The 13,103-nt window shown below is 48.4% G+C and overlaps 2 protein-coding genes across 3 annotated transcripts in view; both read left to right on the top strand.

Moving 5' to 3' along the window:
• DUSP11 (dual specificity phosphatase 11) overlaps positions 1–4,291 on the top strand; it is a 15,347-nt gene extending 11,056 nt beyond the window's left edge. The window contains exons 7-9 of the mRNA XM_019514383.1: positions 844–919; positions 1,294–1,422; positions 2,665–4,291. Of these exons, the coding sequence (XP_019369928.1) occupies positions 844–919; positions 1,294–1,422; positions 2,665–2,926 (467 nt within the window). The 3' untranslated portion in view covers positions 2,927–4,291. The remainder of the gene's footprint in view (positions 1–843; positions 920–1,293; positions 1,423–2,664) is intronic.
• A 1,717-nt stretch (positions 4,292–6,008) lies between these two features.
• The window catches only part of STAMBP (STAM binding protein), a 21,261-nt gene continuing 14,166 nt past the window's right edge, over positions 6,009–13,103 (top strand). The window contains exons 1-4 of one of the 2 annotated variants that reach the window (XM_019514381.1): positions 6,009–6,074; positions 8,157–8,372; positions 11,832–11,907; positions 12,573–12,668. In XM_019514381.1, the coding sequence (XP_019369926.1) occupies positions 8,170–8,372; positions 11,832–11,907; positions 12,573–12,668 (375 nt within the window). In that variant the 5' untranslated portion in view covers positions 6,009–6,074; positions 8,157–8,169. Of the gene's footprint in view, positions 6,075–6,103; positions 6,126–8,156; positions 8,373–11,831; positions 11,908–12,572; positions 12,669–13,103 lie in introns of those variants that run through there. The other variant, XM_019514382.1, reaches the window with a different exon arrangement.

The raw sequence follows: 13,103 nt of genomic DNA, 5'->3' as shown, positions 1-13,103 counted from the left end.
CGGAAGGGACCTAGTAGATCTTCTAGCCCGACCCCCCGCCAGGGCGGGAGAACAACAAAAAACCCCAAAAAGAGAAACGGGACTCAAATGAGTCCAGCCAGGTAGGCATCCAGCCTCTTCTTAAAGACCCCCAGGGTAGGGGCCAGCACCACTTCCCTTGGAATCCCTGGACCAGAAACTAGTAAGTTGAACAGGGTGATCCATTTCAACACACCTTTTTACAAACAAGAGACAAGGCTTGCAACACACTCTGGGTCACTTTTCAAAGGGATGTTGCATAGAAATGCTTTGATTTTTAAGTATCTTCTCTTGGCCTGTGTAACCTTAACTGAACCTGTGGCACAGAGCTGGGGCTGGGGGTGGTGCTTGCAGAATGGTTGTTAAAATTGCTCTGACTCCTTGATTGCTGCTAATATAGTAGGTGTCCTTGGAGTTAATCAGTACATGGCTTGGTGTAATTTACTTCCTTTTTAGGCACTGATGTTAATTATGGCAGGGTTGGGGGTAGGCAGATGTGCAGTTATCTAGAGGTGGTTTCACTGTAAGGGTGTATGACACAATGGGGAGCCACAGAATAGCCTCTTTACTGGTAGCAATTGACAGCCCCTGAATGGGCACAAACAGCATCTAAACTGGTGTAACATACAGTGGTGGAGTTATATTCCTGGTCTTTCAGGGTAATTCTCCACCAGACTGGATAAAGCTACCTGAGTGTAGGGATTTGCTTGCCTGTCTACTACTTCTGTATGCCAGTGTGCCAGTTTTCTCTCTGTCTGCAATCTAAAGTGAAGGAGCTTTTTGCACAAAGCTTTCTTAAAACTGAACTTCACCCTCTTTGTGCAGTGTTCAACGGAGCTCGTGGGCATCATATAGAGAGGACAAACTATATTGAAGATCTCCAGAATGGACCCATGAGATTGTAAGTCTCTGTGTGTGGTGCTAGCTTGAAGACTACTTAGGTCCATTAAGTATCTAACGTGACCTGAGTTTACCTTCCTCATTCCTGTTTGCTTAGGAGGCAGCATGAATGCTTCACTGCGGAAGAGGACCAGGAGGTCAGAAATCTGGTTGTTATTCCAGATTCTGACACTAATCTGCTGTGTGGGCTTTGGCAAATCACTGCCTCCCAGCTCTTTTGTTTCCCTATTTTATTGTTTACGGTGATTTGTAATTAATCATGTATTTACAAGACGGACTGAAAGGAGCAAACAGAACCATTTTCTTGAGATCTCATTGAGTGGTTTTCAGTGACTCGCAGGTTAAATAGAAGCTCTCTCTCTCTGTTTTTTAAAGGAACAATGGTATAGATTCCTCAAGGTTTGACTTGATCCAAGGAAAAGTCAGGACTACACCAAGTATTGGTACCTTGGTAGCAGGACATAAACCACATCATTCGAAGCAGCTCACGTTGGTGACACCTTTGTATGTATTTATGGTTATTCCCCCTTTAGACTTTGTATACAGGGAAGGAGGGGTTTGATGGAATGGAAGGGTTTAGTTGTTTAAATTCAGAAGCTTGATGATCAGCCAAAAGGTGGCTGTTCTCTCTGCATCTGAGCAGAATTGGCAAAATGTTTGCTGCTTGGTAGAGGAGGCATTCAGTGGTAGTCTTGGCTCTGAAATTCAACCATTTTAAATGCTGGCCCTGAACCAGGCCTGTGTGTGTGTGTGTGCGTGTTTTTCGCTGTGTTTTGCATTTGTACCCAGAAGCACTGTAACATTTCTCCCAGTTTCAAGGTGTATTGAGGTGGTCTTCAGTGATCAAAGTTCCCTCCAGCCCGAAAAGGGCAGTTGTTGCAATTCAGACTTAGTGACAGCAATGCAGAATAGCTTATCACATCCAATGAAACTGTAACTTTACTGCTTCTGTTTTTAGGCTCTTCTCTTCTTATCAAGGAAATTGGGGGAAAAGTAAAGACTGGTCAATTGCTTCCTATTTATTCCTCTGGTCAAGTAGGGCAGATATGAGATAGGCGCTATAGACGGGATAACATAAGTAAATCCTCTGTAGTCCTTGCTTCCCAGCAGGCCATCTGGAAAGGTTTATTGGGCTGGTTATGTTATAGTTATGCAAAAGTTAAAACCCTAGCTATGGCTTGGGAGTTAAAAACACACCTGGCTGGTTTTTGCACATTGTTAATGAAAAGTAGACATGAAGTCCTAAAGCAACCTTTTCCCTGCTTAGTAGCCAAATGTTCAGGGTAGTGAAAGTAGCTTATTTATTTTTTCCCCAATGTTTGACTACTCGTTGGGGAAGAACATGGGAAGAAGAGGGCATGGGAAGAAGAACATGGGAACATGGGAAGTACATGGGAAGAAGAAGGCAGGGGGAAATTCCTTTCGTGTGAGAGCATATTACGTGGGGCTAGGGAAAAGCCTTCTGCTAAAGATGTCTTTGTTTTAGAGCTTATCTGTGTAAAGCAAGTACATGATTGTAATAGATGGCCATCTTGTGGGAGCATCATAGAGCTCTGTATGGGTGTAAATCTCTGAGATCCTCAGATCAAAGAGTCTTAATAAATTCAGTGTGGTAACAAAGAAATAGGAAAAAGCTTGGTACTTCGCTAGCTCTGTTTCCTCTTAAGTTTAGGTTAGAATTGCAGGAGATGAACTGCCTTAGATAGCTTATTGAGCCCTTCAGCAACCTGGTTGTTTCTCTTTCAGAGCCCCACACCCTGTCATGACTTACAAGACCTGTTATGACAGCAGGAGTTCTGATTATTACCAGGATTATATCCCTCCTGACAATCTGGCCTGGCAAACTTCACCTTGCAACTTGGGATCTGTGAACTACCCCATTCCCATCACTTACAATAAACACAAGGGATCGTGCTACCCAGTGCAGAGTTATTCCCAGCAGTTACGACAGGAAAAACTGAAAAGTAAAAAATCCAGAAGACGCAATAGGAAACGCAACACCAAATGATGGGAGAGCTTCCACTGCCAGAAGGACTTGGTACCCTGCTGAATAAAATGCTCTTTGGTGTGAGTTTTGCCAAGGGGATTATTTAATTATGAACTTAATTCATTTAGACATGTTTGCTGTGATGACCACAAGCTGCCAGTTGACAGAAGGAAAGAACTGGTTTTAAAATTGAAACTGTTTTAAAAGGTTTTGTTCTCCCTCCAAGCATCTTCACAACTTGCATTTCTTGCTGTATTGCAACCCAGCGACATCCCCATTAAAAAGTTGGAGCAGCTTCTGCAGGGAGACTCCAAATAAATCTGGGTTGGAATAAGCGGTCTTCCACCAGAAGGGCCTTTACACATGTATTTTTAAACCCCAGGGGACTAGTGTTTACATGCATGCCTTCCTGTACTCTGTATTGAATACAAGTGTGCAGCAGTGTCCAGAAAGGGAAGCCAAATAGTACAGTTTTTACACAGCATAACACATTTTGTTTAATATTTTTGATATGTATTTTTAACCTGACATTTTAATCTTTTAAGTATAACGAGTAAAGTTCATGGTTCATAACCAACCCTGGCCAGTAGTTGAAGGGAACAGTGGTAGGTGGGGGGCTTTTTTCTACTTCCCAGAAATCAGATGTGTGCAAACCACTACTTTTATATCTTGGAGAGGCCAGCATGGACACAGGTTTCTTTCTTGTTCCAGGGGTGACCAGTCTTAGAAATGTATGAGCTTTCATATCTGTAAAACTTGCCTGTTCCTACTCTGTGGATTAATGGAGGAGACTTGCATGTCTAAGGTTTCTAATCTCGTTGCTCTTTTTTCCCCCCACTTTAAATTCATATAAGAATGACTGAACCATAGGCCATGTAGTGAGATGCCATCCCAGATGTACACAGTTACTATTAAAATCTGGACATATGGTCACTTATTAAGTAATGTCCCTTTTGCTCAAAGAACAAATTGTTGCTTCTCCTCAGTGTGAGGATGGCATGAATCTGTCCTCAGCTTGGCTGGGATAATCTTGCCATGCACATTAAGTTGCTCCAAGTAAAGCAGTTGAATAAGAGCAACGAAGTCTCCTCCCCAACTCCTGAGTGTGGCATGGACAGGGCTAGGGTGTTGGCATCATGATTTGCTAACCTCCTTGTGAAGTAAAACCCTTCACATGGCTGCCATCCTCTATCCAGGCTGTCTGATGCCTATTGAGTTCATTACTGGTGGAAGACTGATTTAACAGTGTGCCTTCCTCAGGTATATAAGTTGTTTTCTTATTTAAGTTTTTTGCATCTCTGAAGGTATTCACTGCAGCTGTTGGCTGAAGTGTGTGTTGAATTAGAAGCAATGATTAAGTTTAATAAAGTGTTTATGATCTTCCACTCCTGAAGTGTCATGTGTAAAAGGCTGCCAGAGTGTCACCTCTGGGTATTGTGAAGACTGCTGCGCTTCTAGTCTGCTCACTTGATGTTGTCAGCTTGCCATATCGGTTTATGGAGTAGAACCCATGCTACTGTTCTGCTATAGATTATGTTAGGAGGCAAACGCTCCCCAGCTGGCTTGGTTTGGGAAGAGTATAGTGTCCTGAGTGATCCCTCGCACAATTCTGAGGCTAAGAGGTCAGGCTGTCGTAATTGAAGTTTGACTGATGTAAACAGGCTTTGTGTTGGGGCTGGAACTTGACTTGCCAGACCGACATGAAGTGGTGCGGTAGGAATGTCGTCCGGTTTGGCTGGGTGCTTGACAAGTATGTAGGCAGTTCTAAACCCTGCTCCAAAGATTGTTGCTGTTTTGTTACCTTTGCAGTGACTTTCGTCAGAGATGAGGAAAGGCTAAAGCAAGAGCCTTTCCCCTGCCCTCAGTATGGTCTCATCTACTCTATTGTCCAGGGTTTGAATTACGGGGGGGGGGGCTAAGCACCCCCATAAGAGATGAGAGCCCAGCTGGGCATAAACTGCTGTTTAGCACGTGGGGGAAAATGCCGTGCCCCCGCCCCAGTTGCTGCTGGGTGCTTTTTGCTGCAGCCACCTGGAGCCTGCACCCTGGCTACCCTGCAGCTTCTCGCCCCCACTGCTACCTCTTACCCCCCCTAAGAGTCCAAGTGTAATTCAAACCCTGATTAAGTCTACTGTATTAAGTCTATTAATTTTATTATTCTCTTCTGTTAGCTTGTTATCATATTTTCTGTCACGCACCACACACCTTTTCCCCCAAAAACCAGCTTCTGGGAATTGGAATGTGAATTATATGCGAGAGATGTGGCAAGAGCAGGTTCTGCCGCTTGCTGCCTGAAACCTGAAGGTAAAACGTGCAGCGATCTACAGCGAGCATCGGCTTCCTGCCTGCTGCTACCCGGGTATGTGCCACAAGGAAAGATCTTCTTTGTGCTGTGCCTTTCCCAGACAGAAGAGGGCGGGTATCGTATTGTGGGCATGTTGTACATGAGACGATCCGGTACGCCGCGTTCTTGACTTGATTTTTTTTCTTCCCCTGTGCAGGTTGCTTGCAAGGCCACCTGGGCACTAATAAAGCTTGTTGGCACATGCTTTGATGCATTGGCTGAAATACCCCTCTTCCCCGTGGATTGTCGGGACCTGCCACACGTTCAAATGAAAGCTGCAGAGAAACCAGCTATGAAGTTGTTACACGTTTCCAAGCACTACCATAACTGCTAGGATGTGATAATTACTTTTGCCAGTCTGGCCCGTCTAAATTTATTGTGCAGTTCACCAGTGAATTGCATAATACATGTAACCTATGACGGGGAAGCCGGGCTGCGCTCTGGGGAAGCCCGGGGCCTCCCTCGGATGCAGTCGCTGTGCAGGGTGAAGCAGCTGCCTGGTTTCCTGCGCGGCCCCTTTAAGAACTTCCCTCCCCATGAGGCGTCCTCCAGTGACTGCCTCAAAATGGCCGCCGCCCCGCCCCCTTTGTGCGCAAGTTGGTGGCTTTTAAGCATTAAAAAAAGTCACCTCGCCGGAAGTCAGCGGTGGAAGGCGACACCCCGGATGTAGCCGCTCCTCTTGATTGGCCGTTCACAATGAGATCGGAGGAAAGGCTGGGTCTCGAGGCTTCTCAGCGTCTGTTCCTATAGGCTGAGGCTGAGCGGAAGCCGGCTACCTGGAAGTGGTGTTGTAAGCCCCCGGTGGCCTGCCTTGTGGGCTGTCAGGTCAGCTGGGGCCCCGAGGAAGCAGGCAGGGGGGCTGTGTGGGGCTTGGCGGTGGGTCTGAGATCTCGGGGGGGGGGCGGTGAGTGAGTACCTGCCCCTGGGGAGGGGATTTCGCAGCCTCAGACCGAAGTGAGGCAGGAGTGGGTCAGCACCGTAGAGACTAACCTGTGCAGAGCAGCAGGATGTGGCCCCGCAGTACGAAGGCTGGGGGAACCTGGAGCAGGGTGCTGGCAGGGCTGAGGAGGACAACAGCAGTGAGACCAGGAGGATGTGGGGTGGGAGCAGCTCGCTGGGGGAGGGAGGGGAAACCCTGGGCTCATGGGGCTGCCCTGGGATCTGTGGCAGTGAGTGCCATGCTGTGAGCCCCCCTTGGGGCACAGGCCCCTGCACCTGCTTTGTGAGGGGGAGCACACGAGCTGCTGAGACTGCTCTGGCCCGCTGGGGTCACACTCGGTTCTTTGCAGCAGCAGAGCCGCTCTTGTATGCTTTCTGTAGGCAAGAAAGCTCGGCACTGGCGTGCTCCAAGGGGGCCTTGAGGCTAAAAGAAGTTGGGGACCATGCGGCCGAACAGAGCCGCGCTGTGCGTCTGGGGTGGCTCGTCTGTTCTGTGGACACAGACCCTTGTCAGTCCCCCTCACCCAGGGTAGGCTTCCAGTGAAAACTGCTTTGTGGTTGCCCTTGTGTGACAGCCCAGTGCTGCGTTAGCATGTTGCTCAGGACATGATTGCGGTTCACCTTCTGGGAAGGCTTGTGTTGGCAAATGGCTTTGCTGTAAGCCTCGTTCCTCCAGGTGTCATGTGTTGTAGGGAAGAGTCTCAGCCACTTTCTGGTCTGTGGTTACCTGGGCGTTAGATTGAGCACCTTGTATTGTGTTTAGATCATAAGCCAACTATTGTGGTATTTATTGCAACAGCCCTTGTTTAGAAAACATTGTCATTGACAGTTCACCATGCATTGCCCAACTGAAGACTGACTTGTAGGGCTGCCTGTGAAAAGAGGTTTTTACATGGAGAGAAACGTGGGAATGCAGCTTGTTTTGCCACTAGGGCTCAGGACAAAAAGGTGGCTGCCTGTGCCTGGATATGACCCCTTCCCTTGTTTAGTGGGAGGATCCAGTAAATCATATTCACGTGGTTGTGGCGATCTGTTGTTGTGAGATTTGTAGATTCAGCACTAGGACTTTGGTACAGGGTAAAAGCCATCTGCTGGAGGGTGTTCATGTGGCCAGCATATATCAGGCAAGATAGATGGGTCTCCAGCAAAAGGGTAAATGAAGCAGGTAAGAATTGTGTGAATGCCTCCTCTTCTGCTTTGCTTCCTGGCCCTTCTCAGTTTACAGGGTATGCATGCAGCATGCCACGAGGCAGGAGGATGGCCAGCTATGTGTTTGCAGGGACCGTGGTGAGTGGGGGCCAGGCTGATGTGCACTCCCAGAAAGACAGGGGATGTTTGCAGGGGCATAAAGGAAGTAGGGAGAGAATCGGTGGTTGGCTTATTGTGCTTAAACAGCAAGGAGACTCTGCAGGGATTATGGTTTGAGTGGCCTTTTAGTTGTGACCTTTTTGGTATTGTTTAGTTACTGGCAGCGCCGTAGTGATGGCTGCCACAAAATGAGAACCTACGTGAAGCTGTGTCTGTTATTTGTAACAGAATGAGCTATGTTCTTGCTGCTGCTCCATGTAGTAGTTGATGACTTGGTGTGGTAGCCTTGGGCAGCTGATTCTTCTTTCCCCTGAGCACCTGGAAGCATGCTTGGTTTGACTGACGTGCCTTGCAGATGGCTCTGGAAGGTGGTGAGATGCAAATTTGGCCTAATCTGTTGTTGAAAAGAAAGTTTTAGTGCCTATTTGCCATTGCAGGGAAACTCCAAAACATAGTCTCATCTTAGCTGCAAGTCTGAAACACCTATGTCCAAACCTCAGCTCTTCCTCCAGTTCCTGCCTCAGGACTGCTCAGCCCACTAACTAGATCCCCTTTCCCTGGGTAGCCCCTTTGTGCCTAGGTGGGGCTGTCTACCTGGGAGGGTTGTATGAAGAGGTTGTACCTGCGATAAAGCAGCTTTCCTGGGCATCCTCTTTCCAGACACGTGAGCCTAATGCCTGACCACATGGATGCCAGCCTCACCCCAGAGGAGCGGGTGCGGGGTCTTACGCAGATGGGGAGCTCTGTGGAGGTGAACGAGGATGTCCCACCGCGTCGATACTACCGCTCCGGTGTGGAAATCCTCCGCATGGCGACGATTTATGCAGAGGAGGGCAACATCGAGCGTGCCTTCATCCTGTACAACAAGTACATCACGTAAGAACCCTCCCTTCACTTATTCCCCTTGTGTGATCTAGGGCATGGGCCTCTCGTGTTGTGTGTTGGGCATTACTAACCTCAGAGCACTCCTGCTGCTCACTCCCCCAGTCACTTTGGGCAGGTCCTTTCACCTCTCTGTGCCTTAGTTTCCCCATCTTTAGAATGAGACTGATGATCCCACTTGCCTCTCTGCAGTGAGCAGGAAGCATTGTATAAGTTCAGACCGTTGGCTAGACTAGTGGTTCTCAACTGTTTTGTACCAGGACCCATTTGTAAACATCAGTGGCCAGTCCCAACCCAGTGCCCCTTACTCCTGACCTGTTGCCCTCAGTCACCAGTCCCCCAGCACCAGTCTGCAAGAGAAAAGCCAGGGTTTCCTGCGTTTTTCTCCTTTAAAGGAGAATCTGTTTTTTAAGTTTGTTCCTGACCCTTTCATATATTCTTGTGACCCACTTTTGGGTCTCTACCTACAGATTGAGAAACATTGGGCTAGACCAGTGATTCTCAACTAGAGTGCTGAGAGAGATTTTTTTTTTTTAAGGGAACTGTGGAGTGCTATGTGCTCTCTTTGCTGTTAGGTATGCAAAAAACCAGAGGTTTCAAATAGAAATCCGGAATGTCAGAACCATTCTGCCCTGGTGTGGGCTCTTTGCGCTCTTTGTAACAGAAGAATGGCTCTAGTATTTTTCTATAGCCAAAAAACAAGCGAAAGCTAAGAGCTGACAAGTTCCAAGGTGGGTCTCAGGTCTAATGAGGGTGAAAACCACTGGGTTACACCAAAGGACCAACAGCCAGCTTCCAAATCCAACATGTCCTAACCCGTCATAGCTAGAAACCTCTTGGTTGCTAGGAAGTGTGTTAACCCTTTGAGAATTGAACAAGGCCACTGGGGATGTCTCTCTTCTTGCTTCCTCCTTCTTCCCCAGTCACAGCCAGGCCGTCACCCTTTGAAAACACTCCCTTGCTTGTGAGGAGTTTCTTCCTGCCGCTGTCCAGCCCAGCTTAGGGATGTTTTCATTCACAGCCTTGCTAGATGTGCATTCCAATTGGACCTAGCAGCTCTTGGCCCATGTGAGAGCCTGTAGAAGGCTGTGTGGTCAGGGGCTGGGGATTAGATCAACCATGGCTGAAATTAAAGGTGAACCGTGTTGGTGCCCTGCCTCTGGGGCCACTGGTGAATTGCCAGCAGGTTAGTGGGAGACCTGGAGCTGAGCACCCAGTCACATCATGCTCTGCATTGCCATCAACTCTTCCTGCAAGTCTCTGGACTTTTGTGGAAGATCTCCCATCCAATAACTAACCCAGACAGGATGGCTACTGGGGCTGGGATCTCAAGCTGATGAAAGATGAACGTGTTGATCTGTAAAGGATTTAATGCTGGGATTTTCAAAGGAACCTTTGGGAGGTAGAAGCCCAACTTGTATTGAAAGTCAAGCTCCCTTGCACCCCTCCACAAAGCTCAACTTTGTTTTCTTATACTCATTTCCTTGAGCCTAATCAGAAGCTAAGGGGGGGAAAAAATCCTTCCTGCACCTGATAAATCAGCCTGGCTACCCATAAGATAGTTGTCCCCCTCCTGCCATCACTTTCTTCCTTCCTACGCCTGGCCCTGAGGACAGTGCCCCAGGCCCACCCTCTTAAATTCAGTTCATTTTTCCCTGCTGAGCCTGGGCACTAGGCTCACTTACCCCTTCCAACTCCTGAGCTTTTATGGGCATCGTTTTGTGCTTGAGGGAGGGTGGCCAGGAAGCTGCAAAGCGTAAAACCAAGTGGAATCTTTCCAGTTTACTGTGTGAAACAACCTCCCTTAGCTAAACAGCTGAGCTGACAGCTCCTTCATCATCTCGGTAACAGGCACTGGTGTGTTTCCTCTGCAGAAGCCTTAAAATACACAAGGCGCTTATCTTTCCTTGTGGTCTGGTTGGGAGGAATCTTACTGTATTTAAATTAATTGGTGTTAGGGACAGCACAGCTCATTTGCTTTAGGTGTATATGCTTGGATCAGCTAATTGAATGCCTGTCATTAACACTGGGCTCTGACTCTGGGCTCCTCATTGCTGTTCTGAGCCATAGTCACTTGTGCAAATATGACATAATGGCACTGGTTTCCACAGAGTTACTTGCACCACTGCTAAAGAGAGAATCTAGGTCTCTGCATGTGTTCCCATAGCATTGAATCATAATAGATAAAGGCCTCATGAGATCTAGTTTGGAAACTGGGACTGTGTATATTCACACTAGGAATTGGGTGCCCCTAAATGTGATCTGGTGGTTGGTATGATCTAGCCCAGTGTGGTGGTGGGTTTGCCATCTCTTGGAGTCTTTCAGGCTGGTCAGGATCCCCTTTCAGAGGAACTCTTGTAGCTCATACCGACATCACAGATCGGGTACCAGAATCACAAGATGACGTTGCCTGGACTGGGAGGGAGGAGGCTGGAGGGTTTGATTGTGGTGTTCCCTTCTGGCCTCCAACCCTTCAATGCTGTCCCCATGAGGCCTAATTCTCCCCGATTACACAGTGTCACCCTGCAATCAGTGACACTGCCCTGGATTTGCACTCTTTTCCTGAAGACAGATTTTGTCCCACAGCTAATGGCTTAAGGGCCAAGTTGGGCACATGCAGTCAGCAGGACCAAGCTGAGAGTGTCTGGTTTCAGTGTCAGGAGTGACCCAAGTGACTCCCCTATGGCACAGAACCACCCCTGTAGCTGGAATGAGGGATCAGCCCCATAGCAAGACACCCAGTGGTGGCACCCGCTGCCAGTGTTATGAGTCCTGCAGCTGGGCACATGGCTGTGGGAAAGCAGCGTGCCCTGGCATTGTTGGTCCCAGCACTTCTTGTGGCTGCCCTGGATAACTGGCACCAGCTAGAAACAAGTTCTTCCAGCCTGCTCAGGGAGTGCCCTGGCACCAGGCAGCCTCCTGATCAGGAGCTTAGAGCTGCTTTCTCTGTGCCCTCGGGAGCAGTGCCAGCCCCTGAGCCTGGCAGAGAAATGTGCAATAGTTTGAGTGAATGGGGCTGCGCTATGCAAGGGACACAGACTTGCTGCTCCCAGTGAGAGTTCTGTGGCGCATTGTGTTGTCAGACACTTGGGTGCAGTCCCAGACACCTTCTTTCTCACCAGGCAAAACTAGATGTGAGAGACCTGCTTGAATGTTTTTAAACAGAGGTCTGTTAAGTTTTTCAATACTGAGCTAGCACCTAAGGTCTCTACTGATGGGCCCAAATAGCCATGTATAAAGTGCTATACAGATGAAGTACAAATATAGCCCCCAAATTGCTAGGGAGGGTCTTGGTGTGTGGAAGGCAGAATTCTGTGTCCCACATAAGCATCGGAATGGGAGTACAGGTGGTCCCAGTGCTAGGGCAGCAAGAAAAACCCCAGTAAAAAGGTTGGCACCCTGCATCTCAACGTTGTTGTCCATTGAGGTGACCTTTTGGCTTTGCCTTCCCAGGCTGTTTATCGAGAAACTGCCAAAACACCGGGATTACAGGACGGCTGTCATCCCTGAAAAGAAGGAGACTGTGAAGGTGAGTTGCAGCCTCTCTTGGCCTTGCGCTTGGAATGTTTGGGTGTAGTGGGGTCCATCAGGTGGCCTGGTCAAGCTGCCTGGTGTTGGGCTAGGCCCCTGTGTCTCTGGTACGTTGGTCTTATGCTTAGCCAGAAAGAGCAGCTACTGGGTGCATAAGAATATAGGCTCTCTGTAGTGACAGTCACCAGGCTGTTTTTATGGAGCCTCATTCTACTCTTCAAGGGTGCCTGTTCCCTTTGGTTAAATATGTGAGTCCGTAGGTGGTATGTGTTGGGACTGTCCATCTCAGTACTATCTGTGGATGAAGGAGCCAAGGGATTACCTTCTTCCCTAGCCATGAGACGGGAATAGGGAACTAAGGATGTTTCATCCCCAATAGATTAGCAAGCAGTCATGTCCCACTGCAGCAGCAGACTGCCATTCTAGCAGTTGGCTGCTTCTTGCTGTGTAGGGTGCCACTGCTGTAAGCCCCCTGCCTCTGGATTGCATCTGCTTCAGTATCATAGCAGCGTTCCACCCCCACCCAGACAACTCGTGGCTTCCGCTCTCTCTTCTTGCATTGTGTATGGGAGCAGTTTATGTCATGCTGTTACACATCCTAGTTTGCTTACTAGTCCTGCTGTCCCTACCCTGCCATCATCTCCATTTGTTTCCCTTCCTCAGAAACTCAAAGAGGTCGCGTTTCCCCGAGCTGAAGAGCTCAAGAAGGAGCTGTTGATGAGATACAATAAAGAGTATGCAGAATACAGTGAGAAGAAGGTAAGAGGTCCAGGCATCTCTTCAGAGGAATCTGGGAAAGTCACCCCAGACTGTCTCCATGCACCTGGGTGACATGATTCTGCACTGGTAGCATCACAGCCTTATATATCCCGGAGCTAAGAGCCAGCCTTCCCAATCACATTTCAGGCTGAGGGTGGGAATCCAACCACCTTCCTGAACTACAGGCTGCTCCTCAACGCCCCCTGCCCCCATCTCCTCTTTAGGTAAGGCATAGGGTAAACTCCCAGACGTTCGCAAGCATAAAGTGTGAGCACTATTAGGAATTGCCCCTGCCACAGAACCATAGGAAATTGGGGTTGGAAGTATCTGGTCCAACTGGCTGCTCAAAGCAGGACTGTCCCCAACTAGATGATCCCAGCCAGGGCTTAGTCAAGTTAGGCCTTAAAAACCTCTACCACCTTTCTAGGTAAACCT

Source organism: Gavialis gangeticus, unplaced genomic scaffold (genome assembly GCF_001723915.1).
Source record: "Gavialis gangeticus isolate Ggan-Ray unplaced genomic scaffold, GavGan_comp1, whole genome shotgun sequence".
Lineage (NCBI taxonomy): Eukaryota > Metazoa > Chordata > Crocodylia > Gavialidae > Gavialis > Gavialis gangeticus.
Note: the sequence above shows the minus strand (reverse complement) of the source record. Positions and strands in the feature narration are given on the sequence as shown.